The following is a 13,515-nucleotide window of genomic DNA, read 5'->3' as shown; positions in this document are numbered from 1 at the left end:
ACATAGGTTGTGGATACAGAGGTTGTGGCTGTGATAGCGCTGGATACCGGAATGGAGTTTGTGGTGGTTATGGAAACGGAAATAGTGGATACAGAGGTTGTGGATATAACCATTACAAATAGCGCAATGATTCTGCAAACAGAAGGGTAAACACCATCCATATGAACATCAAAGTCCAATTTTTATATACATACGTTACATCTTTGATTCATCAGAACAACCAAAAGCTCAAAATCTAATCATGTTAAGTAATTGAATAACCTAAATCGAAATCTGAACAAAAGTGAAAATATAATCAGTTTGTAATGAATGTCACCCCTTCTTCATGGATCATGAACTCGAGATCCTCTATGCTTAGTCATGATTAAGGTTCGAGGGATATATTTAGCAGAACCACGAGCCTGAAAGTATCTCTCTGCGACACTTTCTAGAACTGAAGATTTTCTGGAACTCTGATTCACAACAGCAAAGCAAATCAGAAACTCATGTGTTGTTTGCAATCCACAGGCTGTTGTCCATGTATCTTATGTCCACCATTATCCTATCCACCGATCTCCTGTCCATGAAACTCACATCCATCCATCTTCTATACATTGGAACTCATCTTCTACCAATCTCCAATCCACAAAACTCCCATTGACCCATCTCCCATCCACCAAATGCCCATCCACAAGACCACAAGATGTTTCCATACACATCAAAACTCATCTTCTACCAGTCTCCATCCATCTATCTTCTACAAATTGAAACTCATGTGTTGTTTGCAATCCACTGGTATTGTCCATGTATCTCATGTCTACCACTATCTTATCCACTGATCTCCTGTCCACGAAACTCATATCCATCCATCTTCTACACATCGAAACTCATCTTCAACAAGTCTCCAATCCACACAAATCCCATTCACCCATCAATCATCCACCAAATGCCCATCCACAAGACCATAAGACGTATCCATACACATCAAAACCCATCTTCTACCAGTCTCTTATCTGTTGCGAAAGCCTCTCAGAAAGACGGCGGAGAGAAAGAACAGTAGCGGCAAGAGAGAACAGTGACAGCAAGAAGATAACAGTCGGCAGCGAAAAGAACAGTCGAGGGTCCATAAATTTCCAAATCTATATCTCTTGAGTTCATGTTTTTATGTATATGTTTCATTGTCCACGTCTTCTTCATCCCTGTTTTCCATTTACGTTTTTTATCTATATGTTTCCGTAAAAAAATTAAAATGTAGAAATTATATATTAAATTGATGTTAAAATGTAGAAAATAAAAAGTTATAATTTATGGTTGTCACCGTCGGTTCTACAAACTCCACAAGTTTTTTTCTTTGCCTTATTCTTCTCCACTTCTATGCCCCGACTTTTTCAACAATGAGACGAAATCGATTCACATAGAGAGAGAGAGAGAGAGAGAGAGAGAGAGAGAGAGAGAGAGAGAGAGAGAGAGAGAGAGAGAGAGAGAGAGAGAGAGAGAGAGAGAGAGAGAGAGAGAGAGAGAGAGAGAGAGAGAGAGAGAGAGAGAGAGAGAGATTTTTTTGATGAATTCATTTGATGAAAAACTTAAAACTCTTTCGACAAAGATAGATATCGACACCACTACCTTACATGGACTCTTTTTTTTTCGTCTACCCATCTATGCTAAATCGAGTGGAGAACAGACGAGCCGATTCTCCGAGGAGCATCTCTATATGTCTGGGTCTGATCTATGTGGGAAAAATTTAACTTCTAAATCTCGCTTCTTTTGCTAGCGCATCTGCCCGACTATTCCTACTATGAGGAATATGAGACATGCTCACATCCTCAAAGTTTTCATGTAACCTCTGGAACACCTCAATTTCTGTCGCAAATGATGGCCAATCCAACGGGTTAGTAGTCATGTCCACTAAGTCCGAGCAGTCCATCTCGAACTGTATCGAGGTTATTCTCATGTCTCTCATACATGAGGTTGTCCAAAGTAAACCTTCTATCTCAGCATGCACAGCTGAGAGACTTCTGTTACACGCCCGTAATCCAAAGTACTATGTGCCCGTTTGATCCTTAAGACTCCACCCTAAGCCATTGACGCTGCCATTATTGATCCATGATGCATCAATTTGACATGTAGGGATTCACGGTATCCAAGGGGGCTCTGTCTCGACCTCTGTAGTAAGAGGGTCGTCATGATCTTCATTTGCTTCTTCCTTTTCGTTAGCCTTCCTCCAACATTCTTCCTCAAGAGACGCATGCTAGAAAGTGTCGATTGGAGATACATCTTTCCTGTTAAAAAGTTTGTCGTTCCTCATCTTCCAAATGTATCAACAGATCCATGGGAAGGTATCGAATTATGGTCTGAGAGGAGCCACCTATTTTCTCTTCCAAAACAGAAAATTCATGTTTTGGTAACCCAGAAGGGACGGATAGTCCGATAAGGTCCAAACCTGGAGGGCTGGGAGACATTCAAAAAGAAGATGATTAATCGACTCCACTGGGCCAGCACATCTAAGACAACTCCTATCGGTGCCCATGTGTCTATACATGAGCCTCTCTGATGTCGCCACACAACTCGAGATAGTCTGCTACAAAAAATGTTTCATCTTGCGTGGGGCTTTAATCTTCCACACATAACTCTGTAGACTCGTGATACTTGGTTCTAAGACCCCTTCTAGTGAAAGACTCAACTTGGTCGATCGGAGCAGGTCATAGCCAGTTTTGACTGAGTAAACTTCTGATTTTGTATGGTTCTAAACATATCCATCCGGAGCACGAGAGCGAGAAGGTTTCAGCTCGAGTATCAAAGAAATATCATCTGGGTGAAAAAAATCTCGTAAAAATTGTATATCCCACACCTTGGAATCATTCCTAATAAAAGAGTGAACAAGAAGTTGGGGTAGTCTGTATACAATGTGGTCGGCAAAGTCTAGGTGGTCGAGCCACTACATCTGGAACCCAAGATTCACTCCAAATCCTCGTATCTTGATCCGTACCAATTGTTTTCCGTAAACCCGATAAGAGTAAAGGTTTTGCTGCCATAATACTATGCCATCCATATGATGGTGAGTATGTACGCCTATCTTTCAAGGGAAGAAGTGACATTATAGTACCTTCCTTTTAATACACGCGCTAGTAAGGAGTTTGGATAATGAATCAGTCTCCACAATTATTTTGCAAGAAGCGCTATATTGAAGTTATGGAGATCACGAAAATCTAGTCCCCTAAATTCTTAGGCACACGGATTTTGTCTCATGCTATCCAATATGCTCTGTTTTGAATTCCACCAAAAAATTAGACGTTTTACTCCTTGGTTTATCAGTAATATCTTGTGAAATCAAATAACACGACATCACAAATTAACTTATATTAAAATTCACTCTTTACATGGACTCTAATTAACTTATATTAAAATTGACATAACTCAACACAAATTGATTCCTTATATGGACTCTAATTTACTTATATTAAAATTGGCATAACTCAGCACACAATGCAGCCCAATACCACACTTAGTATGATTCTCTTTTTAGAAGAACCTTGTCCTGAAGGTGACTATGATCTTTGTCTTCAGTCCTTTCAATGAGATTCACTCATTTTCTCTAGTTGTAGAGACAACCAAGCTCTCACACACCCGTTAACATAGATTTTGATTCCTTGAATTGTCTCTGAACTCCGGTCGCTACATCGCCGCTTGGAGGCCTAAGAGTGTGATACATCCCAGCAAAATAAAGCCAAATGTTTCATAAAAACCTTCATGATGCATGTACAACTTTGTGAAATCCCACCCATTCTCAATATTTATCCGAGCTTATATCAATCAGAAGAGATTTGGCTGAAAAGTTTGTTTATACAAACTTGATGAATGAGTTTGCGGGAAGAAATGAAAGAAAAACCATATTTTAGCAATAATGTACTGATCTTTCATGAATTAAAACGTTTTTGCTTAATATTCCTTTTTCTTCGCCCCTAGCCCCAAAAAGTCAGAACGCTACGTGCAACAATACACACGATGAAATGAAAAGCTTTTCTCTGAGTAACATATCTTAGTTGACAGTTTTCAGCTAAAACCAAAATGATAATCCGTTTTAATATTCTTCCGGTAAATATATGAACAATTCACATCCAGACCCGGAAAAAAAACTGGTTCATGATGGCTGAAAAATGCTTTCGGGGTCTGCAAAATCTTCACCACGTACGCTGCCAAAGTGAGCCATCTCCCAAGTTACTGTTTCAGGCAGTATCTTGATCTCAGTTTCGCTATGACCTCTGCATATTCGATCGGAGTCGCTTTACTGCAGAAAACATCCTCCCATATCTTCAAAAGCTCTGAACCCAAAAAGAAATAAGTTAAAACCACAAGTACATTCCAATATAAGCTCATTCCAAGTCAGATTAAAGATCGTTGAAACTAACAAAAGAAGTACCATTTTTCTCCCTTGAGGTAAGGCACATGACGATCATGTTGAATCTAGGAACCTTTGTAAGGTTCTCAATGTATTTAACAGCCAAATCCATATCTTCACTGCAACATGCAAGAAACCATAAGCACCAAATGTTTACCAGAGTTTTGGTGAAACCAATAATGCATATAATGGTCGGTTCACTAACTTGAAAAATGTGGCCACACATTTGATCATGTCAAACAAAACCGGAGAAGTCAAAGCGTTCTTGAAAATATGAGGTAAAGAGCTCGGTGTCGTAACCTGGTAAATTTACAATGGCGCTGTCATTTAAGAATTTAACAAATTAGTTTTTTTTCAGGAGGTAATTCAAACCTTTAACAACTGGGTTTGTAATGCACAGTCGCCAGAGAAACTCCGCCAAGAGTTTTCAAATTCGTAAGCAGATTTTGGGGCTTTAATGTTTTTTGAGACATCAGTCATTGCTAGTGACGCTGCATGAGCAGCAAGCTCTTGCACAGATGGCTTTAGTTCCAGCTTTCTAGAAACCTGGTTTCCCTAGAATGCGGACAAGCATTGCAGCATCAGATAGGATTACTTTTGTACTATATCGACTAGTATAACCCCTTTTTTTAATTGCAAATACTCACCGATGCAGAAGGCTGAGTACCATTTATGTCAGAAGACTTTGCCTCCTTTTGATAGCTTTCGCTCTTAGGCGTCACTTTCTTGGAAACTTCGTTCCTTTTCTTCTGAAGATGTCACAGCAAAAGCATTTGCAAATGAAACAAGCTCTCAAAAATTATACGAGGGTTACTTAAAAGATAAAAAAATACAGTGATGATAATATCACACACAACTTTACAAATGAAACTAAGCCTACAACGAGCTGCTAGATGTGTATTTATGAACTTAAGATATAATATCTAACAGAAAGTAAGGCTTTGGTATATACCTCAGGTTGTACACTTTCAATGAGCTTCTTTCCCGAGATCTCTTTGCTACCTGAAACAGGTCTAACCGTATCGCCGTTTGTTTTGGCCTCTTGGGTCTTCATCTTCATTTCCGTATTTGTCTTCTTTTCTAAACCGGCTGTTTTGAGGAGTTCTTCTGCAGTGCTTTGCATTGCTCCAGTTGCTCTCTCAATGATTTCCTTCTCAGTATTCAAAAAAAAAAGGTTGAAAGTTTTAGTGATGCATATAAACTTGAATGGATATATCAAAATATAACTTACTTTCTCGAGCAAAGATTTGATGTCGGCATACTGCTTCTTAAGTTCCTCGCTTTCAGGCTCCAATCTTAAAGCAAACTCAGCATCTGCGATCAATTTTAAGCAACATGAACTAAAAAGAAACTTTTTAAATATCTTGAAGACAAGACGAAAAGAATTACCTTCCTTGGCTTCTTTGATCATGCCGAGTTGTTTTCTTGCAGTTGCTCGGCGTGAGTATGCTTTTATGTATCGATCATCTAGATTTAGCGCTTCAGTGCAGTCTACTTCAGCCTCTCGATATCTAAAACATTTACAAACATTAGAGCCTTCAAAAAAAAGTCATAAATGAATAAAAAGCCAAGTAAAAGAAAAAACTAGCCTTTTGATTTTAAGGAAAGCCATGGCTCGATTAGCAAAGGCCACGGCATTGGGTGATAAAGCGATACTCCTAGAGTAACAATCGATGGCCTCATTGAACTTCTTCTGCTTGAAATATTCATTCCCCTGTAAGGGAAGGGAGAAACACGGCAGTGAGAGATGAATATAATAATAATAATAATATCAAAATAGCTCTTATTAAGCAATAAGCTTGATGATGAGATGAGAAGAGAAGTACCTGTTCCTTCTCTGAGTTAGCAGTTGAGAAATCGCTCATGGGACCATACTGTTGGTGTTTCATTTTCTTGTCTTTATCCTTGAGTGAAAGTTCCCAGTCCTGCAAGTCATTCAAAAATCCCTGAGCTTGATCGCGGCCGTGTTTGTTCGGTGACCTAGCCATTTACTACTACTGAGAGATTCGGAGACGGACGGACTCAGAGTTTTAATTAAAAAGCCTAAAACAACATATATTTGACTTGGGCCTTAAATGATATTGGGCTTGATTATGAGCCGGGTCGGAGCCTATTCAGTGTTTCTTGAGGAAAAGGAAATCGCAGAAGCTCTCTTTTTTTTTTAAGACCAAAATCAAAAAGCTTTCAGATCTTGTTAGAAGAAAAGAAGCTAACCTCTCTCTCTCGAAGAAGAAGAAGAAAAAAGATGACTGTAAGTCCGACCAATCTCAAATCCTCAATGTTTTGGTTTTCTTTTTCTCCCGATTTAATTGGTGATTATTTCTTCTCTGATTTTCCAGTTTACCATTCCGATCGAGAACGGAGATTCCGTGAAGAACGCAGAAGCTGATTCCCAAAGAACACTGTCTCTCCCTCTCTCTCGTCCTACTATATATACGTTAGGTTGTCGATTGAGTTTTTTTTCAATTTTAGGGTTTGATTTTTGTAATTTTTTTAATTATAAAAAATAGGTACCCATATGTTACTGGGACTTCGATCGTCGCAATCAAGTACAAAGATGGGGTTTTAATGGCTTCCGACATGGGAGGTTTGTTTCTTTTTCTTTGTCTCACCTCATTCTTGTATACCACTGTGTCTTGTTAGTTTTGAAAGAGGCTTGTAGTTTATATTATCCGGAAAGACCTAGCCAGGATGTTTAGAATTACACCTCTTATTAGCTTGGTTGTTTGCAGTTTTTTTTGTTTTTTTTTGGCCTCCCTTCCCTTGGTTAAAAGCTTTTTATTTCTAGTTTATTGTTATGGATTCTTGATGAAGTTGACAAGACATTATTATATTTTTTTTCGTACTAGTTAAAAGCTTTGATTTGCCCATAGGCTCATGATATTATGTTTGGTTTTTCCATGTATTCATTTTGCGTATTTTTTGCAGGTTCATATGGATCCACCTTAAGGTACAAGAACATTGAGAGAATGAAGGCTATTGGTAAGCATTCTCTTCTCGGTGCCAGTGGAGAAATCAGTGACTTTCAGGAGATTCTCCGTTATCTTGATGAGCTCGTGTAAGATTCAGCTTGATCCTTTCTTTAAAATCTTTCCCTTTTCAATTCCTCATAAGTCATAAATACATGACGAGCCCTCCCCCTTTTAAACAGGTTGAATGATAGCATGTGGGACGATGGTAACTCTTTGGGACCAAAAGAGGTGCACAACTATCTGACCCGAGTGATGTACAACCGTCGCAACAAGTTTAACCCTCTCTGGAACACTCTCGTCCTTGGAGGTGTCAAGAATGGCGAAACTTACCTTGGCATGGTAATAATGTCTCAAGACTTTCCATTCGCATTTAGTCTTTTTTGATTATTCACTTTGATTCTCTCTCTTCTAGGTGTCAATGATTGGTGTCAGTTTCGAGGACAATCATGTTGCCACCGGATTTGGAAACCATCTCGCCAGGCCTATTCTTCGTGATGAGTGGCATGCGGATCTAAGCTTTGAAGATGGTGTCAAGCTCCTTGAGAAATGTATGCGTGTGCTTCTCTACCGTGACAGATCTGCTATTAACAAGCTTCAGGTTTGTCATTACTTATTCAATCTTTTTGTAAGCTTCAGAATTGTATCTTTATTAAGTTTTGGTTAAAGCTCTCGTTTGAAATTTTATTAACTTTTTTTGCAGATAGCGAAGATCACAGAAGAAGGCGTGACGGTTTCTCAGCCATACTCATTGAAGACATTTTGGGAATTCAAGGCGTTCAACAATCCGACCGCTGGTGCTGAAGGCTCCTGGTAAAGAAGCCTAATCAACCACATGCTGCCTGGAGATCTTTCAAGAAGGCTTTCTTTTTATGTTATTTCGTGTGATGTTAAATTACTTTGTACTCTAGTGGATTTCCTAGCAACAACTGTTGTTATTTCATGAAATTTCGGAGTTAGATCAATAACAATTTATGGATATTTCTCAGAGATCTTTGGACTAACGAGTCTCAGAATTCTTGGTATATTTATTACTTTACGTAGCAATCATGAGCATATAGTGTACTACTGCTGGTTCTTGGTAAATACTCTAGTTTGTAATGGCGAACTAGAGTATTATGATCCACACTAGAGTATGATCCGCACTAAGATCCTTGTTGGCTCTTCCCATTCAACTCTCAAAATGTTTTCTGCTTCATTAAATTCTTTCGAACCCATTGGCATGATCTGCACTGGACTCGTTGGCTCTTTTCATTCAATTCCCAAAATGTTTTCTGCTTCATTAAATTCTTTCCCACGAGCGAGTTGGCTGATAACATTCTCCAGATTATTTTCAAACCACAGCTCCAGACCATCCTCAGCGTTAAGTGTGCAAACATCCTGCATGAAAATATGAGCATAACCCTTATGTCCGAGTCGGTGATGGACCTATTGCTCCTGTTACTAAAAAGGACAATGTTATGTTCTCTTTTCTTTCTAGAAAGCTTCTACCTAAAAAATTTGTTCGTCTGTCCTTTTATTAAAAATTTCATTTATATCCGGAAATTTGTCACTGAAAATAAATGTACTATCAAATTTGACCCGTTTGGTTTTACTGTTAAGGATCTTCTAACCAGGATCAAACTTTTTCGATATGACAGCTGCGTATCACAATACTCAGTGACGCTTTATCCACCTCTACAATCTCTTTTTGCTCTTTCTTCGTATCGCTTTTTTTGGTATAGGCGTTTAGGTCATCTACGTAAGCTCAACAAATCGTACTTTACATTCTTTGAGTTTTTTAAATAAAAATGCAGATGTGACAACTTCTTGTCATACATGCAATCTTAGTAAAAATGTTTGTCTCCCTTTCATTTCATCTTCACCTATTGCTACTGAACATTTTCAAATAATACATTCAAATATTTGGATGTCTCCAATGTCTAGTGTCTCAAAACTTAAATATTATTTGTTGTTCTTAGATCACCAGTCTTATTATATTTGGGTTTATCCATTACAGTGTAAAAGTGATACATTTGCTAAATACCTCCTACCCATTCAGCATAACAATAAAAACTCTTCAGTGCCACAATGGTGGCGAATACACTAGTCGCGTCTTTCTTGACCACTTGGCCGCCACTGGCACCATCATTCGCTTCTCATGCCCACATACTTCACAAAAACGGGCGAGCTAAGTGAATGCTTCGAACCATAAACAACTCCGAACCATAAACAATCTTGTTCGCACCTTTCTCATACAAATGATGCCTGTCACGTTTTGGGTTGAAATTTTACATAAGGAGTACATACTCTCAACGTTCTTCTTTCTTCATCTATTAACAATCTCATTCCTTACTCTCAGCTGTTTAAGCTTAATGTTTCTTACTCTCATTTACATATTTTTGGCTACCTTTGTTATTCCAACACTATCACTACTTCTCCTCATGAGCTTGCTCCTCGCTCAGTGGCGTGTGTGTTTCCAGGTTACCCATCTAATCATCGAGGTTATTAGTGCCTGGACATTTCAACTCGCAAAATCATAATCTCACGCCATGTGAAATTTGTCGAGGACATCTTTCCCTTCACAGCTTTACATCCTTCAGCGATGTTTCCAGCTTCTCCTTCTGTTCCACCATCTCTGGCACCACCACCAATCATCCCGCCTACTTCTCTCACACCTCAAACGGCTGGCATCCCTCCTATTCAGCTGCCAACTACTCAAAATAATCATCCAATGGTCACTCTGAGTAAAACGATGATCACAAAACCCTGAGTTCCTCTTTGCCTCCATACAAATACTATCTCTCCTCTTCTTTTCTCTCATGTGCATGCCAAAAGATCCTAACTGGAACGGTTCCATGAATGAGAAACACGATGCTCATAGTTAAGGCGGTACGTGGGTACTTGTACCACGGTTCCCACCACAAACTAACATATCTTCGTTCTATGTGGTTGTATCGTCATAAGTTTAATACAGATGGAACACTAAAAAGATACAAGTCTCAGTTGGTAGCAAATGGCAAATCACAGCAACCCGGGATTGACTGTAAAGAGACGATCAGCCTGGTCATTAAGCCAGCATCGATACGGGCCGTTCTCCACCTTGCTGTAGCTCATGACTGGCCCCCTGCAACAACTCGATGACAAGAAAGCCTTCCGTCTCAGAGACCTTACAGAAACAGTCTATATGCACCAACCACCTGGATTCGTCGACAAATACAAACCTAGTAATGTTTTCTTACTTAAACGTTCACGTTCATTGTATGGTTTGAAAGAGGCACCATACAATTAGTACACCCGCTTCGCCACCACAGCGAAGAAGCTTGGCTTTCGCCAAAGTCGCTCTGATTAGTCTCCTTTCGTGTTCAACATTGGCAAACAATTGACATATATTCTTCTTTACTTCTACGACATCATAATTATTGGTTCAACACCAGCTCTTGTCAATGTCTTCATCTCAGCTCTCTCCTCCACATTTGTCATACCTGATCTTGGACGACTCCACCATTTTCTTAAAATCTCAGTGACTTACAATGATTCTAGTCTGTTTCTCAATCAAGAAAATTAGGTTGCCGACATTCTCCATCGAGCTGCCATGACAAACTGCATTCCTTGCCTCATACCAGTCAATACCAAGTTGAAGTTAGCTGATGATGATGGACCACCGGTTTCTGATCCTTCTCTCTATTGTAGCTTGGCGGGTGCACTTTATTAACATTTTCACGACCAGATATATCATATTCTGTCCCACAAGTATGCTGGTTTATGCATTATCCGAACGAGCCACACCTCAATACGCTGAAACAAGTCCTCCGGTACATCAAGGGCACTATCAAGCATGGTCTGCAAATTACCAAGTCTTCTACCACTGTTCTTGTTGCATACTCTGATGCTGACTGGGCCAGTTGCCCCTCCACGCGATGATCAACATCGGATTACTTCGTTTTTCTTGGTGACAGTCTCATAGCTTGGTCCTCTAAGCGTCAGAATACAGTCTCTCGGTTCAGTGTGAAACAGAGTATCGCGGTGTGTCTAAGCTGAAACAACTTGGCTCCGCAACTTGTTCTTCGAACTCAGCTGTCCTCTCTCCAAGGCAACCATTGTATATTGTGATAAATTTTAGTCGGTCTATCTCTCTTCTAATTCAGTTCATCGCCAACGAACAAAACATATTGAGATAGATATCCATTTTGTTCGAGAACAAGTTTCGTTGGGCCATATACGAGTGCTACATGTTCCTTCGCACTTGCAATATGCTGACATATTCACTAAAGGCCTACCTTCTCCATTGTTCACATAGTTCTGCTCCAGCTTGAGCGTTCGAGAACCTCCGTTCCATTGGATAAGTTTATTCCTTTGTATAGTTTAGATACAATAGATACCGATAAAATGAAACCATATATAAATATACTCTTGTCATGAATGGAATAGACATCGTATCATCAATACTTTAAACATTGATCAAGACAAACATATGTTCCATAAGTTGGAACTTAGGTAGAACCAGTGTTTTGAAACTTGACTCGGATCCGCGATTGAACTGGTAAATCCCGTGACCCAAGATAAATACGATTTGGGTTTTATCAAAAAATCAATATTTAAAAACCAAATAAAACCCGCAAAAAATCACTAAAACCCCGGAACCCGACTATCGGTTGAACCACTGGTAGAACCACTAGATGACTCTCACTTTTATTGTTGTCTACCCCGCCGACTTATGCTGACGCTGTATCTTTTTTTTTCCCTTTTTTGTTTTTTGAATTTGTCTATCTCGTTTAATATGTTTTACATATAATAGTTTAATTTTATTATTCACATTAGATATATGAATATTTATGAAATTTTAAAATCTTGTTATTTTTTGTGTCATAAATCTGAATTTGTAACAATTTTATTTAAATAATCTAAACTTTTTTGTTATTTTGTATGTCAAATGATAATAAAAATATAGAAACTAAAGTTAAGTATTTTATAAAAAATTTAACATAAAATATATACATATACAAATTATTATTTTATGTTTTATAAAAATTAGAAAATACTTAATTTTAGTTTCTATATATTTATTTTTATAGCTAATACATTATTGTATATTAAACTTAATTAATTTATTAATCTGTATATGTATATATTTTATGTTAAATCCCGCTACCCAAGATAAATACGGTTTGGGTTTTATCAAAAAATCAATATCTAAAAACCAAATAAAATCCGCAAAAAATCACTAAAACCCCGGAACCCGACTATCGGTTGAACCACTGGTTGAACCACTAGATGACTCTTACTTATATTTTTTAGTTTTTATTTATGTTTTAAAATCTGTTTTGTATTTGAAAATTTTTAGTTAAGAAGTTAGGTTTCTCACTTTTATTGTTGTCTACCCCGCCGACTTATGCTGACGCTGTATCTTCTTTTTCTCCCTTTTTTGTTTTTTGAATTTGTCTATCTCGTTTAATATGTTTTACATATAATAGTTTAATTTTATTATTCACATTAGATATATGAATATATATGAAATTTTAAATCTTGTTATTTTTTGTGTCATAAATCTGAATTTGTAACAATTTTGTTTAAATAATCTAAACTTTTTTGTTATTTTGTATGTCAAATGATAATAAAAATATAGAAACTAAAGTTAAGTATTTTATAAAAAAATTTAACATAAAATATATACATATACAAATTATTATTTTATGTTTTATAAAAATTAGAAAATACTTAATTTTAGTTTCTATATATTTATTTTTATAGCTAATACATTATTGTATATTAAAATTAATTAATTTATTAATCTGTATATGTATATATTTTATGTTAAATCCCGCTACCCAAGATAAATACGGTTTGGGTTTTATCAAAAAACCAATATCTAAAAACCAAATAAAATCCGTAAAAAATCACTAAAACCCCGGAATCCGACTATCGGTTGAACCACTGGTTAAACCACTAGATGACTCTTACTTATAGTTTTTAGTTTTTATTTATGTTTTAAAATCTGTTTTGTATTTGAAAATTTTTAGTTAAGAAGTTAGGTTTCTCAATTTTACTGTTGTCTAACCCGCAGACTTATGCCGACGCTGTATCTTCTTTTTCTTCCTTTTTTTTTGTTTTTTGAATTTGTCTATCTCGTTTAATATGTTTTAGATATAATAGTTTAATTTTATTATTCACATTAGATATATAAATATTTAT

At 37.4% G+C, this 13,515-nt stretch overlaps 2 protein-coding genes across 3 annotated transcripts; one reads left to right on the top strand and one right to left on the bottom strand.

Moving 5' to 3' along the window:
- Window positions 1-3,982: 3,982 nt before the first annotated feature.
- On the bottom strand, window positions 3,983-6,381 carry LOC108813232 (uncharacterized). 2 transcript variants are annotated; one of them, XM_018585724.2, is made up of 10 exons: window positions 6,202-6,381; window positions 5,965-6,089; window positions 5,765-5,886; window positions 5,607-5,689; window positions 5,328-5,525; window positions 5,023-5,124; window positions 4,748-4,930; window positions 4,581-4,675; window positions 4,397-4,494; window positions 3,983-4,298 (listed from the first exon to the last, which is right to left on the bottom strand). In XM_018585724.2, exons 1-10 carry the CDS (start codon window positions 6,361-6,363, stop codon window positions 4,195-4,197), a joined length of 1,272 nt encoding a protein of 423 aa, XP_018441226.2. In that variant the 5' UTR covers window positions 6,364-6,381; the 3' UTR covers window positions 3,983-4,194. The 2 variants fall into 2 exon arrangements, with proteins under 2 accessions (XP_018441226.2, XP_056845315.1); XM_056989335.1 differs by having other exon boundaries at window positions 4,748-4,921.
- A 97-nt stretch (window positions 6,382-6,478) lies between these two features.
- LOC108813233 (proteasome subunit beta type-4) lies at window positions 6,479-8,334 on the top strand. The gene is made up of 7 exons (XM_018585725.2): window positions 6,479-6,626; window positions 6,715-6,779; window positions 6,886-6,962; window positions 7,304-7,433; window positions 7,527-7,686; window positions 7,760-7,945; window positions 8,048-8,334. The coding sequence occupies exons 1-7, from the start codon at window positions 6,621-6,623 to the stop codon at window positions 8,159-8,161; spliced, it is 738 nt and encodes a 245-aa protein (XP_018441227.1). The 5' UTR covers window positions 6,479-6,620; the 3' UTR covers window positions 8,162-8,334.
- Window positions 8,335-13,515: the final 5,181 nt, after the last annotated feature.

The sequence above is a fragment of the Raphanus sativus genome, chromosome 6, assembly GCF_000801105.2.
Source record: "Raphanus sativus cultivar WK10039 chromosome 6, ASM80110v3, whole genome shotgun sequence".
Lineage (NCBI taxonomy): Eukaryota > Viridiplantae > Streptophyta > Magnoliopsida > Brassicales > Brassicaceae > Raphanus > Raphanus sativus.
Note: the sequence above shows the minus strand (reverse complement) of the source record. Positions and strands in the feature narration are given on the sequence as shown.